This window comes from Rhinolophus sinicus, linkage group LG16 (assembly GCF_036562045.2).
Source record: "Rhinolophus sinicus isolate RSC01 linkage group LG16, ASM3656204v1, whole genome shotgun sequence".
NCBI lineage: Eukaryota > Metazoa > Chordata > Mammalia > Chiroptera > Rhinolophidae > Rhinolophus > Rhinolophus sinicus.
This window is the reverse complement of record NC_133765.1, coordinates 23,843,134-23,869,035: the sequence shown is the minus strand read 5'-3', so window position 1 is coordinate 23,869,035 and position 25,902 is coordinate 23,843,134. Positions and strand designations below refer to the sequence as shown.

The 25,902-nt window shown below is 49.0% G+C and overlaps 1 protein-coding gene across 2 annotated transcripts in view; it reads left to right on the top strand.

Annotated features, from left to right (window-relative positions):
* Positions 1-25,902, top strand: part of MYO18B (myosin XVIIIB) — a 242,799-nt gene that overhangs the window by 63,568 nt on the left and 153,329 nt on the right. For both annotated transcript variants that reach the window (XM_074321365.1, XM_074321364.1), the window contains 8 exons: positions 2,880-2,970; positions 5,210-5,402; positions 8,679-8,759; positions 10,787-10,934; positions 14,837-14,996; positions 17,784-17,967; positions 18,800-19,022; positions 22,572-22,681. In XM_074321365.1, the coding sequence (XP_074177466.1) occupies positions 2,880-2,970; positions 5,210-5,402; positions 8,679-8,759; positions 10,787-10,934; positions 14,837-14,996; positions 17,784-17,967; positions 18,800-19,022; positions 22,572-22,681 (1,190 nt within the window). The remainder of the gene's footprint in view (positions 1-2,879; positions 2,971-5,209; positions 5,403-8,678; positions 8,760-10,786; positions 10,935-14,836; positions 14,997-17,783; positions 17,968-18,799; positions 19,023-22,571; positions 22,682-25,902) is intronic.

Here is a 25,902-nt window from a genome sequence, read left to right as displayed (position 1 = left end):
CTCGGTGGGCCAGCCCCTGGGGACATATCAGCATTTCGTCACCCATTCATCAAGGATTTCATGAGGGTCTATGATATACAGACCTTCTAGGTGCCAGGGAAGCCACGGTGGGCGGAAATGGACGTGGACAGGGCTCCTCCCTGCACGGTGCTTATGGTCAAATAATTCTCGCTGGTCACCGTGAAGGCAGCTGAAAGCCAGGAGGGGGCCCTGTGCCATGGAGAGGGGACACTGTAGAAAGATAAATAGGCCAAGATGCTGGAGCAGCAAAGAGGACAGTAGGAGATGAGGTTGGAGAGCACGGTCAGGGGTCAGCTCAGGCACTAGTCTGTAAACCAGGGTTTTTTAATTCTCAGACCGATGAGAAGCCAGGGAGGGGGCATGAGCAGGGGAACGGCATGATTTGACTTGTTCTTCACGAAGCATACCCTAGAGGAAGATTCGGCAATGAGTGGGAGACGGGAGAGCACCTAGGAACTTTATAAAAGTCACCTGGTGAGATGATGGTGTTCGGACAAGGGAAGTGGTGGTAGAGATAAATGAGGTACACAAATGCAAGGTCTAGTTTACAACCAGAGATAACAGCATGGGTCCGCGTGCAAAGTGAGGGACCAGGATGGCTTCTAGGATTTTGCCCTGAGCAGCTGGAGGAATGGGAATACTTTGAAATGATGTGGGGAAGAGCAGGAGGGCTTTGTACTCTACCTGCAAAGTGGGGTCTGCTGAACCAGATGGTTTGGCTGTAGAAGGTGAGGGTGGAGGAAACTCTTGGAAGCCAGGGGTCCCTGAGAACTCCCTAAGAGCAGCTCTCCTGCAGACCATGGAGTCTGGGATTGGTGGGGAGCATTGTTTTGAACTGTGGTTTTCGTGCCCAATCTCTTAGAGGCCCCTTGGGTCCTCCGAGCTGCTCCACCTTCTAGGGACGTTGGCTAATGCAACTTGGATTCCACTGGCCTTTAATTTTTTCTTCTAGGCCAGCTGTGAGCTGTTGTCTGCTTATGGTTACTCCTCGTCTCGGACACACACATGCACCCCACATGCACAGACATGTGCACACATGTGCACGCATACACAGACACACGCACACACTGCTTTGTGAGGCTGAGCCAACCTCTCAGGCTGAGGTCTCCAGGGTAGATGTTAAGCAGGCAAGGGGACCAGCAGGTTTAGGAGTGATGCTGTGAGGCTGTGGGTTGCCTAGCAACGGCCCAGGTTGGGGGTGGAATTAAAGAAAGGATAGGAAATGCTTTGGGGCTGCAGCTGGCTGCTTGGAATGTACAACCAGGACTATTTCTCCAAGCAAGCAGAGTGCCTGCACATTTGGAAACTGTTTCCAATTCTGTGGGTGGAACCAAAATCTAAGGGTCAGGATTTGTGATGTGACACCCTTACCCCACCCCACTCCTCACTCCTCTTTGTTCAGTGCGCCCTAATCAAAGCTGGTTACTGTAATGGGACCAGAAAGTGTGTGTGTGTGTTTAAACAAAATTGAGACCACAATTGTAATAATAGTTTTGCAAGCCTTTTTACAATGTCCTCCTAACATTATAGGTAGGCACATTTCCACCTCATTCAAAATTCTTCTGCAGCTGATTATAAGCATTCTTTTGTATGGATGGATTACAAATTATCTAACCCATTAGCTACCATTGGATATTGAAGTTGTTTCGAAAAAGTGATTTTTGCCAATTTAATCAACAATTGGGAAAATGTGTACCCAGAAATCTTTGCTTCTCTGAATATTTCATTAGACCAAAAGCCTGAGAGTAAAATTATTAAGTCCAAGTATATGAACATTTTATGGCTTCTGATATAAAATAGCCAAATTTCCCTCCAGAAAGAGGAAACAACAAGCATTTATGGAGTCCCTACTATGTGTCAAGCCCTGGGGACTCGGGAGCCAACAAACCCAGAGACCGTCCCACTTCTCAGGGCACTCCCTGTGTGACGGGGGAGACACAGGCTAATCAAATAACCACACAAGTCAAGATACGCTGTGGTCAGTGCCATAAGAGCAGGGTGAGTTCCTCCTTCTGTGTCTGCTTTATTTCACTTAGTATAACGTCCTTGAAGTTCATCCACATTGTGGCAAAGGGCACATTTGAATAACGTACTATGCGATCCCACTAATATCAGAAATCTAAAGTTGTCAAAGTCATAAGTGCAGAAAGTAGAATGGTGGCTACCAGGGGCTGGAGGGAAGGGGAAAATAGGAGATACTGATCAGAGGATACAGAGTTTCCCTTATGCAGGATGAACAAATCCTGGCATGTGGGGGAATAAGTAGATGGATGAGATGATCGGTAGATGAGTAAGTCTACTGTACAGCGTAGTACCTATAGTTAACAGTGATGCGTTGCATACTGAAACGTTTTTATAAGGTAGATCTCATGTTAGCTGTTCTTATCTCTCTCACACACACGGAGGGAGGGAGAAAATTTTTAGAGCGAGGTGATGGTTTTATTTATGGTGGTGTATACTTACCAAACTCATCAGGATGTATACAAGAAATAGATAGGTATAGCTTTTTGTATGTCAATCGTACTTCAATAAAAAATTAATTAAAAAAAAAACAAGGTAGAGCTGGAAATTGGCCTATTGGGGTGGTGGTCAAGGCAGGCTTCCGTGAGGAGGTGACACTGGGCTGAGCTCTGAGGGATAAGCAGGAGAGCACGAGAGAGAAGGAAGGGCCAGGTTACGCCGGAAGTCCTGATAAGACACTTGGACTTGGTCCTAAGAATACGAGTGTGCAATTTCAGTAGGGGGGGAATGTGTGTGTGTGGGGGGGCTTGTCTAAGGCCACTGTGATACCTCTGGGGTGGTGTCTCAGGCACAGTCCTGACTACACGATGCCAACCCTTTCCTCTTTCCCCTTCTAGGGCTCAAAATGACGGGCGTTGAGTGTGTGGAGGGGATGGCCTCAGGCCTGTACCAAGAGGTCTTTGCCGCCGTGGTCTCACTCATCAACAGGTAAGTGCAGCCATTCTCGGGAACAAAGTCGGCCTCTTTTTTCTTTTAATTTTTTATTGGGGAATATTGGGGAACAGTGTGTTTTTCCAGGGCCCATCAGCTCCAAGTCATTGTCCTTCAATCTAGTTGTGGAGGGCACAGCTCAGATTGAAGATTGCTGTTTTCAATCTTTAGTTGCAGGGGGCGCAGCCCACCATCCCATGCAGGAATTGAACCTGCAACCTTGTTATTGAGAGCCCGCGCTCTAACCAACTGAGCCATCCAGCCACCCCAAAAGTCAGCCTCTTTGCCGGTGCATGAATGAGCCCAGGCATGGGTCAGTTTAGCAGAGTGGTGTTTTTTTTTGAGCTGCATAGTGCTGGATTGAAATTCCACCTGGCCCACCCACTGGCTTTGTGACATTGGCAAATCAATTCACCTCTCTGATCTCCCCTTCTGCATTTGTACAGTAGCTCCACCTTCCAGAATCATTGCAAGGATAAAAAGAGATCATGTAATTAAATAACTCTTCCTAATCGTGATCATGAAATACCAACAATAAAAGCTAACAATTTGGGGACATCTACTAAGGTCCAGGGCCGGCACTAATTGTTTAACTCACCTCGCATCATTTAATACTCACATCAGCCCATTGTACAGATGAGGTAACTAAGGCAGAGAGGTGGAACGGGATGCAAACACAATGCTGTACTTCCCCCTTGTACCTGCAGGTTTCCCTGAATAACCCATCACCTTGCTGTCCTCCATTTATTTTTCTAAAATTTCCTGCTGGCAATAGGAAGCAACCCAGGGAGAATTTCAGAGTGGGTCAGGATGCGTCTCTGAAATGTATCTACATGGCTGTAGGCACTGGAGCCTCTGTTTTCTATCATAATGAGTGAGCTCTGAGCCCGGCCTTGGAAATCTTTAGGCAATTCTAGTGGTGTGTATCCAGAATGCAGGCAAGTGCCTCCCTCCTCTGGGAAAGCGGGAGGCGTAATTAGGCTTCCGACATCCTGTGAAGGGGATGAAGCTGGCGCATAGCAACAGAGCAGCTGGGGTCCTCCAATGTCACCAGGACACAGAATCCACTCCTCTCTTGCTGCTGGAGTAATTACCATCGGAGACCACAGACACATAATCTAGAAACCAAGGGGGACCGTGTGCAGTTAAGGAAGGAGTGCTGGGGCTGGCAAATGAACTGCTGGCAGAGGAAGCGGCCTCAGCCCGTGGAAGGCCGTGGCTTCTTGGTTTCGTTCTTGGAGCCACATGTGTATAAAGCGTGCATTGGTGACAACGATACCCACCACCACCATTCATGAGCACCTAGTAGGCATCTGACTTTCCCAGCGTTCACTGACTTGATTTCACACGTGACTGTGTAGTGGCTGATCTCATTGGCCCCATTGTACAGGTGGAAAACCTTGGCAAGTAACGGGGAGGAGCTAAGGTGCAGACTCAGGGCCCTTCAAAGTGGACGCTGATCACGCTAATGAGAGTAACAGCGAATAGTTTACTGAGCACTTTCCATGTGGCCAACTCGTGTTCACATTCAACTCTCCAGCAGCCCTCTGAGTTCCGCTCCACCATGAACCCTTTCATGGCTGGCTCAGAGAGATTGGGCGGTTCTCCCAAGACACACAGCCCCTCCATTGCTGAGCGAGGGTTGAAGCCCACAGGTCACTGTCTCCCAAGTCCCTTAACTTCTGCATTTTGAGGTGAATAATCCCTCCTCTGTCCACCCCGATAGATTCATCAAGAGGGTTCGAAGAGGTGATGGCTTGAAAGAACTTTGTGAACTGAGGCACTAACCAAAATTGTTTTTCTATTGCGATGTGTCGCTAAGAAAGAAAACGAGGCTCTAGTCCTAACTTTATAGCCAATTTGCCATGCGACTTCCAGCACGTCATTTCTCCACCCTGGGCCTGGTGGGGAGAGAACATTCTCTCAAGGCCTGCTGTTTCCATGGGAGGCACTTGCCATTCGCGAACGCCTTCAATTCTTACAGCAGCCCCTGGGTTCACCGCACTCATCCCTACCATCATTTGACAGTTGGGGAAATCCATGCTCAGAGAGATTAATAAACTTACCCCAGGTCACACAGCCTGTACGTGGGGAGCCTAGTTTTGAAAGTAGACCACCCACCCCACCCAGCATGCTGCTTCGATGTCTCCAGCTCTGTGATGGGGGAGGGGCAGGCTTGGACCAGCGGGGCTGTAAGATTCCATGTCGTCTCAGGGCCTCATTCCTCTCTTCCCAGATCTTTCTCCTCCCATCACCTCTCCCTGGCCTCCATCATGGTGGTGGACTCTCCAGGCTTTCAGAACCCACGGCACCAGGGCAAGGAGCGGGCCGCCACCTTCGAGGAGCTGTGCCACAATTATATTCACGAGCGCTTGCAGCTGCTTTTCTACCAGCGGACCTTCGTCTCCACACTGGAGAGATACCGAGAGGTACGGCTGGGCGGGAGCGAGGTCCTCCCCAGGGATCAGCAGAGGGTATGAGGTCAGACAGAGTTGGGGTCTGGTCCTCTAATAACCTTTGCTTTCATCCCGTTTGGCCCACCCCTGAACAAAACCCTAACTCCAGGCCTGGCTCCCCAGGCCTCTGCTCCTCCATTTCCCTCTGCTTCCCAGCCTTTATCCATCCATGGCTCCTGCACCTACAGTCTAGAAACACCAGGAAACTTGGGGCTCCCCAGGCCTTGCTCTCCTGGCTGTCCCTTCTCTGGGGTGACCTGTTCCTCCTTGCCCACTTCACCTAAGCGAAGTCTTCTTCAACCTGGGAAGCCCTTCATGCTGTGTTGTTGGGTGCAAGTGGTGGGTTTGCACTTTGGATCGTGACGTGGCAATATTTAGCAACATGAGAGTCGCAATTCCCCATCTAGGAGGCACCCTGAAGAAACTATGTGTAGAAACCAGGAAACACGGACAGTCATGTTCCTGCCAGCCCTTCTTTTCTCATTTGAAAGAAAAAAAAAGTTTACGTTGAAATACAACACGTATATAAGAACAGAGCATACATCAGAAGTATGCATGCAGCGCAATGGATTTTTCCACACAAACAAACTCATGCATCTACCATGCAGTTGAAAAGTACAACATTGCCAGCACCCCAGATATCTGCTCCCTCCTTCCTCCCCAAAGGGGACCACTTTGACTCCAGCAAGTGCTAATGGCAAAGTATTAGAAATGACCATATCATTTTTCAGTATGTAATGGGTATTGAAATTATTGTCATTTCTTTGGTTGGAGCCCACACAGCAATAAACATGAAAGCATTAACAGGGATAAACCTCAAAGAAATGACATTGATAAGACCTGGGGTTTGAGTCTAACTCTGTCACTGATTGGCTGTGTGGTCTTAGGAAAGTGTCTCACCTTCTCTGATCCTTGATTGCTTCACATGTAAAATAGAAATACCAACACTCCTGCAGTAGTTACCATTCACCACAATGATGCTACCTAATAAACTACCCCAACCACAGCAGCTTTAAAAATAACCTTTCGTTATTACTTATCAGTCTCTGGGTTACCTGGGAGGCTCTTTTGGTCTTGCCAGGGAGAGCTCTGTGGTCAGATGCAAGTCAGGTAGATGGCTCTGATGGTCTCTGCTGGCCATGGTCTCTCTATTGTGTCTGGGAGTCAGCTGGCCATGAGCTGATCCAGGCAGACCCTGGCTAGGATGACTCCTCTGTGCTCCAGGAATGTCCAGCCCTCCATCTAGTTAGCCCAGACAGGTCTCATGGCCCTGGCAGGGTTCCAAGAGAGCGAGCAGACATGTGCAGGGCCTAGACTTGGAACTGGCAGTGTCACTTCTGCTGTATTCTCTTGGTCACAGCAAGTCCAGTGCTGAGCCCTGACTCAAGGTGAAACAGGTTCCACTTCTCGATGGGAGAAACTGCAATATCTCTGTACAGAGAGCATGGATACAGGGATGGGGAGAGAATGGGGGTTATTTTTATAGTCGTTTTTACCACGCTGCCTAAAGGGGCTATTTTGAGCATTGAATGAAGTCAGAGAGAAAGTGCCTGATCTATTAGGCATTCAATAGGTGGTCACAGCGATCATATTTTCCCCGGACTATTCCACTTATTTCTGATGATCAAAGTCATACATGTTCTTTATTAAAAATCTGGGAAGTGAATAGAAGTGTCAGCAGCAGAAAACACAATCTCCTCAGCCCCACCACCCAGAGGCAACCTCTGTTACCACTTTCTGTATTTTGTACCAGTCATCTCTCCGTATCTTGTCTTCTCTACAGATTTCAGATCCTTCTGTGTACCCAATTTTGCCCTCTGCTGTTTTCCACCCAGCATTATGTTATTCACATTTCCTCGCTCCATTTACAACTCTCAGTAGCCATGCATTTTAGTGGTGATGTCTTTTTCTATCCCAACTCTCCTTCGGACATTGAGGTGGTTTCTGTGATGAAACTATTATAAACAACACTGTGGTGAACATCTTTGTGCATAGTGCTGTCTGGAGCTGGTTACTTTTACATGGCAAATAATATCGTGTATGCGTGTTCCCTCTAGCACCCAGCACTCAGCCCAGCACTTACTAGGTACTCATTAAATATTGGAAAAGTTAGGAATGAATTATCAGTTCCTAATCAAGCTCTCACCAGGATTTCTGACAGCCCTGCAGGTAGAACAAAAACAAGTGTTATTGGAATGTTGGTCTACAACCTTTCTTCTCACACAAAGGCTAAGGGGTGAAGATAGACAAACAAACAACTTGATTAAAAAATGGTCCAAGGACTTGAACTGACATTTCTTTGAAAAAGATACACAACTGGCCATTAAGCACATGAAAAGATGCTCAACATCCCTAATTCATGGAAATGCAAATCGAAACAATTTGAGTTACTACTTTACCCCATTAGAATGGTTACTATAAAAAAAACAAACCCCAGAAAATAACAAGTGTAGGGGAGGATGCAGAGAAATTGGAAAGCTTGTGCATAGCTGATGGGAATAAAAAATGGCACAGCTGCTATGGAAAACAGTATGGCATTTTCTCAAAAATTAAAAATAGAATTACTATATGATACAGCAATTCCACTTCTGGGTATCTACCCAAAAGAACTGAAAGCAAGGTCTTGAAAAGATGTTTGTACACCCATGGTCATAGCAACATTACTCACAATAGCCAAAAGGTAGAGCAACCCAAGTGTCCATCACAGATGAATGGAAACAAAATGTGGTCTATCCATATAGTGGAATATTATGCAGCCATAAAAGGAAGGCAATTCTGACACACGCTACAACATGGATGAACCTTGAGGACATCATGCTAAGTGCAATAAGCCAGTCACAAAAGGACAAATGCTGTGTAATTCCATTCATATGAGATACTTAGAGGATCCAATTCATAGAGACAGAAAGTATATGGTGGTTGCCAGGGGCTGGGGGAGGAGGGAGATGCAGAATTGTTGTTTAATGTGTGCAGAGTTTTAGTTTTGCAAGATGAAAAAAACATCTGGAGATGGTTGGTGGTGATGGTTGCACAACAGTGTGAATGTACTTAATGCCACTAAACTATATACACTTAAAAATGGTTCAAATGGTAAATTTTATGTTATGTATATTTTACCATAATTAGAAGGAACAGTTTGAAAAATGCTAAGGGGTATGAAAAGTCCTCACTTCTCTTTCCTCCGCCAGAAGTTTTCCACCCTATTCAGCTCATGGAAGGAACTAACGTTGAATTTCTGTGACTTTCCAGGAAGGAATTCCTGTGCAGTTTGAGCTCCCGGAGCCATCCCCGGGGACCACGGTGGCCCTTATGGATCAGACTCCCTCCCAGGTAACACAGGGCCCAGCAAACCATGACCCTCAGATACCATGAGGCCTTTTTACTGAAACACTAGCAGATTGGAGCCTTCAAGCTACTAGTTGTCTCTCTGTACCTCGGAAACACCCAGGGATTGTTAAAAACACTGACACTTTGGAGGTAGTCCCAAATTTTGCATTGATTGGTCTGGGGGTGTGACCTGGGCAATGAATATTTAAATGCTCTTGGGGTGAGAACTACCTTCTGCATTATGTCTGAGTCTATGTCTTAGAATGCACTCACACCTGGGAGCTGGTGGGCGTTCAGGACCAGTGCCCACTGGCCTCCAGCACTCTTACCTGGAAAGGTCAGGTGTTCAGAGGAAAGCACTGTGCCCGGCAGAGACAGGGAGCAGAAGGTCCAATGGGGGATGGAGAATAGGGGAAATCTTAGATCCAGGCCTCTGACCTCCCTTGGTGGTAGACAGGCTTTAATTGGGGGGTATCTGAGTCTTTGCCTCACTTTCCCCACACTGAGAACCCGTTTTGCTGACCCTAGACCTGCACCTCTGATCAACCCTTTCCCAGAAGTGCCATGGACCTCTTCACTCAATTTGCCAGGCTTAGGTCCAATCTCGGTGATCTTTGGCATGCCACTTGACCTCTCCAAGACTCAGTTTTCTCATTACCCCAAAGGGAACGATCATATCCCCTGGGGTTATAATGAATGTCAGTGAGATCTGGCATGTAAAGCACCGGGCAGGCTGCTTGGCACATAGGTATCCTGCAGGCCTCGTTTCTTCTGCCATTTAACAGCACAGGCTGCCCTTTTCCTCATTCCTTGTCTTCTGTCAGCCAGGGGTGGTTTCTGAGGCTCCTCCTGGCTCACCATGAGTTATACTTTCCCTGCAAAGCTCCCTTGTCTGCGAGCCCTGCCGGCCATCACCTGCTATGCATCTTCTGGGCACCTTTTGATGGTTCCCCCTCCCTGTCAGGTTTCCTTACCTGGAAACGGCAGCCCTGAAGGGACGACCCAGGCAGTGTGAGGAGGGGAGAGCCATGGTGTCCCCAGATGCCTGGGCGGTGGCTGGGAACAGCTGCCTTCTGAGCAGGGGCTGCTTGTCGATTTCAACCCCAGTAAAGAAGTCCCAGGTGAAGACTTGGGATTCCTGGGATGCACTTCCAGTTCTGCCCCTGTGTCTCTCCATGTGACCCTGGACATGACCCTTTTCCTGTCTGGGCCTCTGAGGAGTGTGGACCGAGATTTCCGAGATAGGGTGTCCAGCTATCCTGGTTTGCCAGGGGCTTCGCTAGCTTTGCCACTGAAGTCCTCACCTCAGTTCCTGTCAACAAGGGACGTTGGTCCCTGCACACATCACATTTCCTCCGTGACCCCTCGGTGTCATTACTGGTTATGCCAACTCATGATGGGCCCCAGGGTGAGCCCTTCAACCCCCCCAGGCCTCTCAGTTCCCCACGTGCAAAATTACAGCATTACTTAGATGGTCTCTGAAGCTCGGAGCTAGATTTAAAATTCTCTGTCTGTGCCATGGAACCAAATTCACCTTCTCCTCTGAAACATTATTTGACACTTTTAATCCTGCTTGAGATTTTAGTTTAAAAAAGCTCCAAGACTTCAAAGAGAGAGTGACGCAGATACAATGAATCCTTTCATGTTTGGCTGTGCACAAATACAGCCAGCTGCCTGTGTGTATCTAGAAATATGTCATTTACACAGTGCTGTCCCCTGTGAAATCCTCACACAGCCCTCTGAAGGAGGTCTTTTCAGTCTCCATTTCACAGTAAGAGGAAACGAGACTCAGAGGTGCAGTGAGCTGCCCAAGGTCACATAGGAAGTGAGGAGAGAGGCAGGATTTGGACCCCTGGGACTGAGAGGCTATTAGAGTGTTGTGGTTTTAACAATGAGAGTCTCAGTTCCTCTGAGTCCCTGCCTCATGCCTGGGACTGAGGTCCCCTGACTCCCACAGGTAGGAAGCAAAGCCCGGGCCTGGCCTCTGTGAGGGATCGGGGCCTCTCAGTGTATCCTGGCTCTCCCACCAGGTCCGCTTACCAGCTGGAGGAGGTGCCGAGGATGCCAAGGGCCTTTTCTGGGTCCTGGATGAGGAGGTTCGGGTGGAGGGCTCCAGTGACAGTGTGGTGCTCGAGCGTCTCTGTGCAGCCTTCGAGAAGAAAGGAGCTGGGGCCGAAGGTAAGGGAGTAGGGAGGAGAAGGGCACTGAGTTCAGCCCGGGAGCTGGAGTCTGTCCTTGTCCGCTGCAGAAAAAGCCCTGACAAGGCCTGCACAGGGCGGCCTCCGAGGGCAGAACTGTCTGTGTGTGCGCGCCAGTGTGTGCTTTCATTCATTCATGTGTTCGTTCATTCATGTAGCCAACAAACGTATTGAGCAGCTACTTTGTGCTGGGTACCGTGTTACAGAGTGGTGAACCAGCCTGGGGTGGCCCCTAATTCTGGTGGAGGTCACTAAGGGAATGAGGGTTGGCAGAGAGGATGGCCAAGGATTTAGCCCTGGGACATTCCAGGGGCCGGGGACAAGGTGAGGGAAGACGAGTGGCCAGGGAGGTAGGAGGGAATTTGTGCTACATATCTCCTTGTTGAATATCACTATGGTCACCTTTGAAGTACTCCCCTTGGGAAGCTATGCACCGACGCCAGCACACTTCAAAGCAGTTTTGGAACTCTTTTTCTGGAATGGCCATCAGAGCTGTCATCGTATTACCCTTGATGTCCTGAATGTCATCAAAATGTCTTCCTTTCAATATTTCCTTTATCTTCGGGTAAAGAAAAGTCATTGGGGGCCAGATCAGGTGAGGAGGGAGGGTGTTCCAGTACAGTTATTTGTTTACTGGCTAAAAACCCCCTCAGAGACAGTGCCATGTGAGCTGGTGCATTGTCGTGATGTAAGAGCCATGAATTGTTGGTGAAACGTTCAGGTCATGTAACTTTTTCACGCAGCCTTTTCAGCACTTCTAAATAGTAAACTTGGTTAACTGTCCAGTTGGTACAAATTCATAATGAATAATCCCTCTGATATCAGAAAAGGTTAGCAACAGCGTTGCAACAAGTTTGCGAACTTAACTGGCAGACCTTGTATATATGTATTAGTGACTGGTGGAGATAAGGTCTTTGAAGAGGTCACTAAGGTTAACTGAGGTTATGGAGGTGGGTCCTCATTTAAGAAGACTGGTGTCCTTGTAAGAAGAGAGTATAACCCTCCTCACTCGCACCCCTGTCTTCCTTCCCCTACTTTCCTCTGCTCCACGGCAGCCTTCGCCATGGGGCCGGAGGCATTTGTCCTCACGGAATGTCAGCCCTGCGAGGGCAGAGGCCAGTCTGGTCATCTCTGTATCCTTAGCACCTAGGGCAGAGCTGACACAGTGGGGAGCGCAAGGAGTCTGGAGACAGACTTGGTGAATACGTGAAAACCCAATGATCCAGAATCGGATGAAATGGATTTCTCAAATGCAGTGTTTTCTAGATCTTGACCTTTGGGCAAAAGAAGACAGAAAGTAGGGTCAGAAGCAGATGGTGTCTTGTAGGGACTGGAGGGCACAGGAGGGGATTCGGCGAGATTTGTGGCTCCCTCTCCTTTTCCTGTGAGGCCCAATGGTGCCAGTCCCAGACACGCCCCCAGGATGCTGTAAGGCTCGCAGTTCTCAGGGGACCCACTGAGACAGACCCATTAACTCAGACATTTTGGTTAAAAAGAAAACTGAAGAAAAGATCTTTTGCATCTAGGGCTCTGATTAGCTCTGAGTTACTGAGTTCAATCAAGTAGCACACGTGAGGCTTTCTGGCTCACCCAGTGTTCAGTATCCATTACCTCTCAGCTAAGGCATATTTGCTGGACGGCGGGCCCAGGACGTGGTTGGGGGCAGCCCTCATGGAGCCCGGGCCCAGTGGACAGTCAGGTACTGGCATTTGCATCGTAGCCATAGGGGTGAATGCCCAGGGCAGAGGTGCCCGGAGATACCCCTACCCCAGTCTGTAGGGTCATGCTCCTGGGGGAGGGGTGATGGTGTTGATGCCACGTCTTACAGGTGTTTCAGGGGCTCCTGAAAGCAAAAGCTGTCTGTGCGAAGCTTGGATGAATAAAACTGTGGTGGAAAACCAACTCTAGGAGAAAGGGCAGGGTGAGGGCAGTGAGCAGGTCTGTGTCCTGGGATCTGTTTTCTAGACGCTTCCTGGGAAACATGGTACCTCCATGGACAGGGCCACTGCAGCAGACCTATGTCCTCATCGCGACTCTGTGCTGACTGCTATGAAACTTGAGCCAAGTGGTCTCAACCCCCTAAACCTCAGCATCACCTTCTAGAAACTAGCCCAGTGACGCTTACATTGCAGACCAGAGTGGGGGTTGAATGACATCTACACACATGGTAGTGTGTCCATCAGAGGCTGGCTGGGGCTTAGAAAACATGAACGCCCTTTCTTCGCTCTCACCCTGATCCGCTCCCACTTCCCAAATGCTGCTGGGTCCTCATTCCAAGCCCAGCTCTGTGCCGGCTGCTGGACAGAACAAGGAATGAACACGGTTCCTGCCCTCAAATGGCTGGGTGTGCACTTTGTCACCTAGCCCAGTGCAGAGAGGGGACCGTGCTGACACCGACAGCCTTTCCAGGCAGTGTGGACATATGTGCCAGAGCTCGGTGTGCACTTTGTCACCTTGCTTTTCTTGCCCGTTGGAAGGGACTGCACTGCTCTGAAAGGTTCACAGGAGGCTCTTGAAGCAACAATACTTCACTTAACTAGAAGTGTTCCTTGCTGCTAACTTCAGTTATCCAGCATGCAGAGACGACCAGGAAGTGAGTGTAAAGGACCTCCAACCAGATAAACAGGTGGCAGAATCCATGCCCCTTCCTTAGCAGCTGCCTGCAGACTCTCAGACGACGTGTATCTTGCACAGAATTCCAAGAAGTGCAGGTCTCTCGTTCCTTAGATCACTGCAGTATACAGGTAGGAAGTTAGGATTTGGGGGAGGGACTCACGACCCTAGTACACGCATATCGGTATGTTGACAATAGCAGAATGGGAAATGTAGAAACATCATTCAGAATAGATACAAACACCAAAACAAGGCTACCACGCCTGATAATAATTGGTTTGGGGCCATGACTCAATTTGAGAGCGTCACTGCAATTAGAGTGACACGATCAGTGACCAGCAATTCATTCATTCATTCATTCATTCATTCATTCATTCATTCATTCATTCATTCCACAAGCACTTCCAGACTCCGTTCTTATGCCAGGCATGATGCTGAACAGTGGGCGTGAGGAGATAAACCCTTTGTAACTCCAGAACACCAGCAAAAATTTAAATGTTGGAAATGGCAGTGACACCCACTATTCACTGAGCGACTACTATGTGTCAGGCACTCCACTGAAATACTTTACACACATCATCTCTGAGCCTATGCCACCCTGGGAGGGATGTATTATTTCATTCATATTTTGCACAAGAGAAGACTGAAGCTCAGAGATTTAAGCATCTTGGCCCCCGTCATTTAGGAGTAAGTAGTAGAGTCGGGATTTGAACTCAGGTCTCCAACTCCAAGCTCATTGATTGGTTACACCCACTCAGTACCTTTCAACAAGTGTCTGCCCTCACATCCCAAAAGTAGGCTTGCATTTATTTGGTTGATGGTATTCAAGGAGGTTTTAGGTGGCACATGAATAAACATTTTCAAAATATTTAATAATTGTTTGTTTCCACGAATATAAGAAAAGAAATATAACTCGCACCCCAAACCTGCAATATCATGCTTCTTTATAAATGGATTTATCTGTAAAAATGTGAGTTGTGTGAAGAAAAACATTACTAACAGCCCAGGGGATGTAGGGGTCTGGTAAAAAATCATGAAGACTGTATACATTAACGATGTTTGGGGAAAAACAGGTATCCTGGATTTAAGAAAGCGAGGAAGGATCGAATCCACGTTGGCAATAGTGCACACAAACGCACAAAGCAGGAGAAATGTGGGTCCCCAGAACTGTCAGCTTTAGCTACCTGGAAGCATGTTGAAATGGAAAAAGTGTGTTTTTGGCGATGCCCCTGCTGGGCCCCAATGCTCACGGGCTGTGCCTACTTTCAGGGACCTCTGCCCTTCGGCCGTGTGAGCAACCCCTCCAGTGTGAGATTTTCCACCAGCGGGGACACGACCCTGTGCGCTATGACCTCACAGGCTGGCTCCACAGGGCCAAGCCCAACCTCTCGGCGTTGAATGCCCCCCAGGTCCTGCAGCAATCAAAAAGGTGAGTCCAGCCAGGGCTGGGGACGGGAAGGGCCATTTGAGGCACTGCAATTCCTTCTCCACCGGGCCACGCAGTTACAACAACCTGGCACGTGAGGGCTGGTTTGGGAACCGGTCCCTAAGAACTGTAATTCAAATTGGAGCGGTACAATGTCTCCCTGGGGCCAGTGTGAGTTCATCTGAGATAAGCTGGTCTTCTGCAGAGGTGGAGCACACGCTTAAAAGCTGTGACTTCTGGTGTTGGCTTTTTGCCTTTCATTAAGTATCTGAGAGATGATGTGACTGGAACTTTTATGGACATCCTAGAACTAGGGGGTTGTAAAACCAAAGTGATAATGTTTTTGTAGTATTTAAAAAAGCTCACAGCATCCCCTGACTGCTCTTTTCAGAAGTGTTAGCAGAGATGGCAGCAATCAATGCCTTTGGTTCAGAGAGGTGCTGGGAAATGCGCACGCGCGTATGTGCACATCTTCCCAAGTTCAATGCTGCAATCCTGCAGGGGCAGAGCTTGGAGGTTAGAAGAGAAGCTGAGGCCACCAGGGAGGTACTAGGGGTGTGAGAATGGGGAAGGAACATTTACTGACCACTCACTGTGTGCCTGGCATCTGGATAAATGCTTTATTAGTATTTAGTTAATCCTTACAGCAACACTGTATCTTTAGCCCCATTTTACAGATGATACAACTGAGGCCCCAGGTGGTAAAGTGGCTTGCCTTTGATCACACAGCAGAATAGTGGCAGAGCCGCTATGTAATTTGGCTAAGTGATCCTTGGACTTCTCAGGCCATGTGGTCAGAGTTGATTGGAGACCTGTATGCAGCAGGGTACACGACTATACAGCTCCAGAAAAGAGATCAAGTCAGGGGATGGGGCAAAAGGAAGGTTAACAAGCACACAGGGGACGGCATAAGGAAAGCCAGGGGACCTAGCTCAAGTCCAAGCCCTGCCACTTGCTACCTGGGTGACTGTTGGCCTGTTCCCTCCTGTTTTTTTTTTCTTTTTCCCTTTTTCACCATAAAATAAGGCTATTGAGCGAGGCTACAAGATCTGGTGGATATGGAACAGTTTTGGGGTCAGGCAAATGTTCAAATTCTGCTTCTGCCTTTTTTCAAGCTGAATGACCCACGCCTCAGTTTGCTCACCTGAGAAGCGGGAGTGACGATGCTATGCTGACCTGTCTGATGGCAGATGGCTTATGAAGTGAGGAGCCTGCTTCATAGCGGGCCCTTAGCACACGTCTTGTGGTCTTGTAAATTCCCTTTCTGTTCGAGGGTCCTGTGGTTCAAGCTGGGTGAGGGCTGTAGGGTTAGGGAAGGGTGAGGCAAACCTTTGTTGATCAGATGGCCTGTGAGTGAGGGAAGAAGGAACAGCACGTGCGAAGTCGGGGCTGACAGGGGTGAAAGAGCGTGGCAGGTTTGGGAGTACATCCCCCCAGGATGTCTTGCATGCTTGCGAGCCATGCGCTGGTGGATTTTGAGAGCAAACAGTGTTTTTTGTTAGCGTGTTGTTCTGTAGCTGTGAGCGCCAGATTCACCAGGACAGCTCGCTTCGCGTTCTGATTCCTGGCCCCACCCAGTCTCTCTAGGGGAGGGCCCTGGGGACTTGCTTTGCTGACAAACTTCCCAAGAAACGGCTCTTAGGCACTCTCAGGTTTTGGTCAAACCCTCTTGCTTTATATAGCAGCAGCTGAGTTCCAACGAGGACACATGACTCATTCAATGTCACACAGTAAATTGCAGACCAGAGGTCAGGTCTCCCAACCCCCCAGGTGGGATGACCCAGGTATAGGGGTACACGCGCCATTCTCTCCGTGTACCAGGGGGTGGTGCCCACATCCCTCAGAGCCCTGCCCCCTCCTCTCAGGGATCCTGCCTCTGGGGGAGCTCCCTCCCAAGATTTTTTATTTCAATGGGAGTGTATTCAAGCCTTTGTTATTCTTTGTGCTGGCCCATGCATTTAACCACTTTGAGCATCTTTGAGTCATGTGAGGCTCTCTTCCTTAATAGTTTGGACAGTCGGGTTAGGCATAGAGAGAGATGGGTAACGGGTCTTGAGGGCTGGGGCTGGGGGTGTGGCCTGGACGTGCAGGGAGTGATGGAGGATTCCCGTATGCTTCCATTGGAGGGGGTGGGGCAGGTAGGACCCGGGAGGCACGAGACCTTCTCTAGGTCCCAAACCCATCATAGGGCACAGCGGGGTCTGCCCAGCTGTCTTACTCCTCTTCTACCCAATGCAGCAGGCAGGCCAGCTCAGGTTTCTGAGAGCAGACTCTGTAAGGGACGCTGGCCCTCGCTCACTAATCTGAGTACCTGTCCGTTCCAGGAGCGCTGAGCGGAGGCGCTCTCCTACTCGGCGCCTGCTGGGCATTTCATTGACAGGTCCCGAAACTGCCTGTTCAGCCTGTGAGTCATTGATTCTTGCATGAAACATGTCATAAGCACCTACTATGTGCTGGACCTGTTCTAGGGATAACAGATCATTTCTCCCTCTAAGAAAAGACAGGCTTTGTAGAATTCCCACAGGGATGTAGGTGGCAAGAACATCCAATAGAAGGAGAGATGTCAGGTGGGGAGCAAGGCATGGAGGAAGGAACTGGCGTTTGTCACAAAGCCAAGGCTCGTCTGGCAGAAAGGACTGGGGGCCAAAGGGTAGCAGTTCAGATGTGTGATGCAAGGGGAGGGTTCAGGAAACAGGTCACTGACCGTGTGCAGGGGTGTGCAGTGGGAAGCAAGGTGGACACATTTCCCATGAGCCCCTAAAACCCTTCTCTCTTTCCCCTACCTGCCAGGGAGGAGCTGAGGAGCCTGTTTCAGGCCCGGGCCAAGCTGCCCCCTGTGTGCTGGGCTGTGACAGGCCTGGAGGGTACCTCCCAGCAGGCCCTGCAGAGAAGCCGCGCCGTGAGAAGGGCCTTTGCCAGCGGCTTTGCATCGGTGAAGAGGAAAGCCCCGTGCTGCCAGATCAAGCTACAAGGGGTGAGTGGCTCCCCTGTCCCCGTGGAGTCGTGGCTTTCACTGCCACATACCCCTCCCCTCCTCCATCATCTGCCTGCATCATCTCTAACCTCCCCAGGGAGCCTAGAGGGGCAGGCATCACCCCACACTCCACAGAAGAGGAAACCGAGGCTCAGAATAGCACAGAAACTTGGCCATGCTGGAAAGTGACTGGTCCAAGCCAGAGGCCAAAGCTTTGGCTACTTGGTATTGACTTCAGGGGCTTCAGGAAGTTTGCAGGAACCACAGTTGTCTTTGTGAGCAAGGTGACAGATGTCGCAGCCAGACCAGGCCTGCCTGCCTTCCTCACCTCTCAAACGCCTTCATTGTCACCTCCAGACCTCCTTGGTGGAAGGCAACAGGCTCCAGCACTGGAAGTAACTATGTTACCTAGACACACTCATCCAATAACAGATGAGAAACTTTGGTCTGTGATCAGGATGGGCCCAAGGGGTAGGAGGACATGGGAAGGATACGTGTTGAAAAATGCTCATAGCATATTATACTGAAAATCCCACAGACTAGGGCCTGGCTTGTCGTTTACCTCTTCTGCTAGTGGTCTGTGGGAACTTGGGCCACTCGCTTGCCTGCTCCATGCCTCAGTTTCCCTATCTGTTATAACGAGGGCTGTTATAAAGACCCTTTATTTCTCCTGAGTACAAATTAGGCTGCAGACAGGTCCTTGGTGTAGGACATAGGGGCCCCCAAAGATGCCCAGGTCGGGATGAAAATATGTTTAGAGAATCCACGTCCAGACCCCTGTCTGTCTCACCCTGAGACAGCTGGCCATACACCCCTCTCCTCTCTGTCCCAGGATGCATTGACCAGTGTGATCAGACGGTCTCAGTTACACTTCATCCACTGCCTGGTGCCGAGCCCAGCGGTGGAAAGCAGGGGTGTGCAGCGGGCTCCGACCCCACCGCAGCCTGCTGGGGACAAGCCTGGGGCAGTTGGGCCCCCGCCCGTGGACATCCCGGCGCTGAGAGTGCAGCTTGCAGGCTCCTACATCCTGGAGGCACTACGTCTGCACAGGGCAGGTAAGAGCAGCCGGTCAGCGAGATCCTAATGTCTGATGAACGCCGGGGCCATGCCCGCTGACCAGTCGCACCTAAGGTACAAGAGCACCAACCATGTGCCAGGAGCTTTTCATGCAGCATCCTGTTGCTTCTTCTCAGCAGCCCTGTGAGGTGGACGCTGTGATAACCCCCACTTTACAGAGGAGGAAACAGAGGCTCAGAGAGGTGGAAGGACTTGCTCACGATCACACAGCTGGGACAGGGCAGAGCCTGGATATGGACCCAGGTCTCTTTGGGTCCAAAGCCCATCTTATTTCCTGAATTAGGTGTGTGCTCCTTGAAAGCCAAGGCTGTGTCTTACTCATTGGCCTTTTTAACAACAAATATCTAAGGAGCTTCTACTTTGGGAGAGAGAGTGGAATTCCCCCAATGAGTAATATTTTGGTCTGCAAGATGCTCAGCCTGGTTTGGGAGATCAGTGTGGACACAGGAGATGACAGTGTGATGTGACAAGGGCATGCATCCCATGGGGGTGCAGCCGGTATCCGGACGCCGAGAGGAGGGAGCGCTGTGCTCTCATTGGGGAGATCAGGAAAACCTCCTAGGGCAGGTAACCTCTTAGTTGGGTCTTAAAACAAAACAAGCAGCTCCCCTCTGGGGGTTGGGAGGGAGAGGGACTGTTGGGCAGAGGGCTCAGCATATGCAAAGGCCGGGCGGCCGGGAAGAGGCTGGGTTTTGGGGAATGAGGTTCAAAATGAGTGGGGGGCTTGTGGGAGATGAGGCGGCTAGACCCACGGGGGAAGGCTGTGAACTGGTTTTTGGAAATTTGGTTTTTCCAGGTCCAGGTGAGGAGATGATGGGGTGGTAGGCGGACAAAAGGATTTTAATCAGACGAATGACATCTTTAGGCCTATAGTTTAGAAAGCAAGCACGCACCCGAAGTTCCCACCATTAGCTCATCTACTGGGTGGGGTTGGATCTGAATCCTTCTGATTCTTTTTTGCCTCTCAGACCTGGGAGGCCACCACATGGATTTCCCTTTCTGACAGTCGGCGATGCCTCAGGTGCAGGCATTCTGTCTGCAGAAGACGGGATGGCGGGGGCTGGTGGGAAGCCGAGGTGGACACCCGTTTGTTTAACATCGCTGTGGTCACTGACGCCCCAGCGTGTGTTTGCTGCCTCCATCTCCTCCCACCGCGTTAATAATGAAACCAGGGGCACAAGGTATTTGATGGAGAAGCTGGGAGCAGCTGGAAGCAAAGATGAGACCCTCCTGCCCCCAGCATCTCATTGATTTTCCCGCCTGCCTGCACAACCACAGGCAGAGGGAGACAGATAATGTCACAGCGGGAGAGCAGGAGAGAGCTAGTCACGGCCGGGGGCAGATCGATTCTGCCTGGCTGGCTGGCAGGAAGCACGGAGCCTTCGCAGGCGCAGTGGCCTGCCTGTCAGAGCCCCCGTGTGCACGCTCCGGACAGCATGTCCCCTTCCTCGGGCCTTGTGTCTTCATTGCAGTACTTCTCTTCTGCCTCCTCAGCAGACCACCACTTGGTCAGGAGTTGTTTTCCAACTAAGTAAAGGGTTGATGTCTTGTGCCACAACTTTCCAATTTCTGCCTTTCAGACCTGGTTGATTTCCTCCTTTTATCCTGCTTGAAGTGGCTTCTGTCTTTCTCATACCATCTAAGCAACGCTGACATGCATACATAGGCACACACACACACACACACACACACACACATATAAAATATTGAGGGTTTTGAATTCATGCACATATAACGTATAGATACATATCCCATGCTTACATAATGCATACATGTCTATGCTATTTATTGATAGCCTAGGAACGCTATGCTAGGAACTGTGTCATCACACAAAATAGCTGACGTAATACTCACCAAACCCTTAGCATAGCAGCTGGCACATAATAAATGCTCATGAAATGTGGCATGCTATACATCCTGGTGAGCAACGCTCAGACTGGAGTGAGTTGGTCTGGGTTTGTCTGGCTGATAATGGCAAGTCCCTGCATCATGCCTCCTTTCTTTGCTCCTATAATAGCTCAGATCTGAGAGAGCTGTTGAGGGGTTTGATGAGCGAATAAGATAATAACACTTAGAAGAGTGCCTGGGCCTGGGAAAGCACTCAATACATGTTAGTCTCTTTTACTATCACCGTGATCAGATTTAATCCGTATGGTGCCCCTGGGATGATAGCTCTTGTTATTCTCATCTGGCAAGTGAAGAAACTGAATCTCAAAGAGATGGGGTCATTTGTCATCGATCAGAGGGCAATATGGGCAGAAATGGGATGGGGGGAACCCAGCTAAGTCTGACCCCAAAGGGTAGACTTATAACTTCCCCCTGTCTCTGTGTGGTCTCATCCTTTGAACCTGACTGGAGATCTCCTCTTCCTTCAGGAAGGCTTCCTGGATTCACTACCCTCACGCGCTGCCACTCTTCCCCCTCAAGGTTTATGCATTTGGCTTACTGTGAAGCAGTCTCAAAAGTAGAGTGAGAGTTCACCAGACCTTCTCCTATCCGGCCACTTGAGATTTTTTTTGGGGGGAGGGGCAACTGAGATTCTACCACACCCCTTGTATCATATAAGGTACCCTTGTAACCTTAAGACCCGGAATTTCAGTTCAGGTTCCTTTGGGACCCATTCCCTGCTTATCTTTGACCCATTGTTGTCTACTCACCACTGGATTAGTTATTGTCATTGTCTGGGTTTGAATCCCATCTGGAGGAGTTACTATCTGTGTGACTTTGAGTTTGGTGACTGGAACTCTCTGGGCCTCGATTTCCACATCTATAAAATGGGTATAAAAATATAGGACCCGCGGAGTGTCTGTAACACAAGGAAGTTGTTATCCGAGTGCCTTAACTCACGAAAGCACCCAGTAAACGTTAGCTGTTACTATGACTGTAGAACAAACAGACTTCCCTGCTCTAGCTCCCTCTGCTTAGATGTCCCTTCCACACTAAATCCTCTGACAAACTCTTACAGCTCCTTTAAAAGCTGGTTCTAATATCATCTTCTTTTGAAAGCTTTCCAGATGACTCTTCCCAGTTTCCACACAGAAGAATTCAGCTGTATTCATCCTACATGTTAGATTTCAAAGAACCCTTCAATACTATCCAACACAGCGTTTCCACATGCAGCCTGAGTGGTAATAAGTTTGAGGACAAAAACAGTGTGTGTTTTTTTCCCATGGCTGAACAGGTTTGGGCAAAACTCTGGGGTAAGCAGAGCTAATCAGGCATCTTCCCTGCAGAGGTTCTCAGAGCCTTTGGCATCAATGCTGGCACACACTGCGACCTCCACAGAGGCAGATGAGCATGTTTTATAGGGTTCCCAAACTCACAGCAGAGTGTTTTAAAGGGTTCGTGTTCAGCGGAACACATTTGTGAAATGCTGCTTGACTCTAATCTCTTAAATTAGCAAATGGGGAAACTGAGGCCCCGAGAAGAGAGTCCACATAGCAAGATAGTAGCAAGGCTAGGAGCAGGGCCCTGGGCTGCTCTTCTCACCTGGACTCCTGTTCTCCTGCCCTCTCCGTCCCCCACAGGCTACGCTGATCACATGGGGATCACTCGGTTCCGTAGACGATTCCAGGTGTTGGACCCTCTGCTCACAAAGAGGCTCATGTTGGTCACCGAGGGAATAGACGAGAGGAAGGTATGTAGAGCTGGGCACCAGCGTGGGTGCAAGCCCTGGATGCTTCTGTTCCATAGGGGATTGCCCCAGGGGGAATCTGGACCAGCTGGGATCGGAGAGCCAGGCCTTGGGAGCAAAGATGAGGGTGGTGTGAGTTTGGCCCAGACCCCTGCTCTAGACGTCACCCCCTGCCACGTCACTGAGGACGCGACCCACCCCAGAATAGCCCTTCTGAAACCCTGTGTGAGGAAGTGCAGGAAAAGAATTAGAGTGAGGAGAAGAGCATGTCCCAGCAGGCAGGGGCCCAGCTAGCAAGACGAAAAGCCATCATTTTCAGACAGAGTTCCACTCAGCCCCAGGACTCTGAGATAGTCTATGAAAAGGGCTTCCCAGTCCAAAATGCGTGGGAAGCATTTCATGCTAGAACCCCCAGCTTACAGAATTCATTACAATGAACCCATCTCCCGTGGGGCCTTTGCACTAGCTGTTCCCTTTGCCCAGAGCACTCTTTCCTCCAATCCTTGCATGGCCGGTGTCATCTTGCTATTCAGATCCTGCCTCAAATGTTACTCTCTCTCTCATTACCTTGTTTTAATGTTTGTGTAGCACTTATCCTTATGTGAAATTATGTAGATCCCTTGTGAGTTTTCTGCCTCATAGCAAGTACTCAATCAATTTTCTGTTGAATGAATGAATGAATACACATACCTAACCTTGTGTTTCTGCCCCTGTGTGTCTCCTCTTTCTAACTCTATGGCACACCCTCAATAAATGTTTCTATTGAGAATGGCTACCAGCTGATCAATGATTGCTGAGCTCTTCAGAATTGGCAAAATCCTATTGTATCCTCACAGCAGCCTTGCAAAACAAGAGCTATTATGGCCCTTTTACAAATGAGAAAACAGAGTCTCATAGACATGAAATGACACCCTAAGGCCACACAGCCAGGCATTGTGTGTTTTGTCCCTAAATCCAAGTTTCTTAATTCCAGGGAGGGTAGCTGAGAAAGCACGGTTTCCAGAGTCAGACAGACCTGCCGTTGACTCCCAGCTCAGGCTGTGTGCACAGAAGCAAGTTTCTTCATCTTTCTGCTTCAGTTTCCTCATCTATAAAGTGGGAACAATAATAATGCCTATCTCAATGGGGGCTTTTGAGGATTACGTGTCGTAGTATAGTTGATATGCTTGATACATGTCCTGGCACGTACCCTGTTTCCCCAGAAATAAGACCTAGCCAGACCATCAACTCTAATGTGTCTTTTGGAGCAAAAATTAATATAAGACCTGGTATTATATTATATTATGTTACATTACGTTACATTACATTATATTATATGATAAAGACCTGGTTTTATAGTAAAATAAGACTGGGTCTTATATTAATTTTTGCTCCAAAAGATGCATTAGAGCTGATAATCCAGCTAGGTCTTATTTCCGGGGAAACATGGTCGGAAGGGCCAATACATGTGAACTGCTATCAGCAGCACATGCACCCATGTCAGCACCAGCATCATCGCCATCTTTCAAGGCCAGAATGATGGCAACCATCTTCACAGCCATGTTGAAACTTCCTCTCCAGGGCAGTGTGCCCATGACACCATCAACACGTGACTCCTCAATCAGGGAGTCATGAGGACGGAAGAGTAAACAGAGTCACAATTATTAGGTCCTTTCTTGGCTCCCTGTAGCAGGGACAAGGCAGCACCATCTTTGTGGCCCTCCTAACTCTCCATGGGGAGGGGACATTAGACCCAGCTTGTGTGGTTCAGGGCTATCCCCTCTCTGAGTGACAGCCCGGTTGGAAGCTATAAAGCTCTGCCTGGCTTGGCACCACCAACCACCGTGTCCCCATCTTCATTTGGGGTTCGTTATCCTTGGTCCTCCCCGAGTGGATCTCTGTTCAGAGCATCTGAAATGGAGCCATTGAAAGGGTCTTGGGTTCCTGTGCAGTTGCCAACAGCACAGAAATGGGGTGTGGGGAGTTTTCTGCGGTGACAGTGGGTGCAGCATATGGAAGCATTCTGGATGACTCAGCAGTTCTGTTGTGGCCAAACCTACGCCACCTCCGTGCACACACTGGAGGCCCCGGAAAATGGGAAATTACACGTGGAATGGACTTGGTGGGGAGTTTTCGCGTCTTCTGATCCTTTTCTTCTTTGCTCACAAATTTCATTTGCTGCAGCACAGAATTTTGGTAGCAACAAAAGGAAACACCATCCTGCCTCTTATGAAAAAGCTGATAAATATTCATTTGTCAGGCGATGTGATAGGCCATGAATTATACATGAACGTGTGCTCAGGTGGGTAAACTGTCAGCCTGTGTGTGTAAAGCAGTTAAGACCTCAGGATTTAAGAAGACAAGTTTGACAGCCAGAAAAGGTCAATATTATCATTAGACAATAGATGGCAGCAGAGGGAATTCATTGTCAGGGTGTAAAATGAGCCCTGGTGAGGTCCCCCATGTGCCTGATACCTGATACGTGGCGCCTAAACATTGGTTTTTATTCACGCCGAGACTGTTTCCCAGTGAAGTGCTTTCATCTGGTGGATACCTGCTGGATCTTTTGTGTTCCTGAAACAAAAATAGCACATACCTTTTACCACATGTGCACAAACTCTCATCGCCATGTATCAGGCACAATCTGAAAAGGACCCTTGACCTGAAACAACCCTCAAAAGTTTATTCCATTTTAAAGCAGAGCCAACAGAGCCCACCATCCCCCAGCCAGGCAGTGGTAGAGCTGGGATTTGAACTCAGGCTGTCAGTTTTCTCCCACAGGGCTTTTTATGTTTTATTGTGATAAAATACACAGAACATAAAATTTATCATCTTAAGCATCTTTAAGTTTACACATCAGTGGCATTAAGTATGTTCATATTGTTGTGCTATCATCACAACTCTCCGTCTCCAGAACTCTTTCATCTTGCAAAATGGAAACTCTGTTCCCCATTAAACACTAACTCCCCAAGCCCCTCCCCCAGCCCTGGGAACCCCCATTCTACTTTCTGGCTCTGTGAATTTGGCTACCCTAGGGACCTCATATAAGGAACTGTACAGCATTTGTCCTTCTGTGACTGGCTAATTTTGCTTAGTTTAATGTTCTCAAGGTTCATCCATGAGTGTGTGTCAGAATTGCTTTGTGTGTATATACAGCACTTTGTTTGTCCATCCACCTACCAGTGGACACTTGGGTTGCTTCCACCTTTTGGCCATTGTGAATAGTGCTGCTATGAACATGGGTG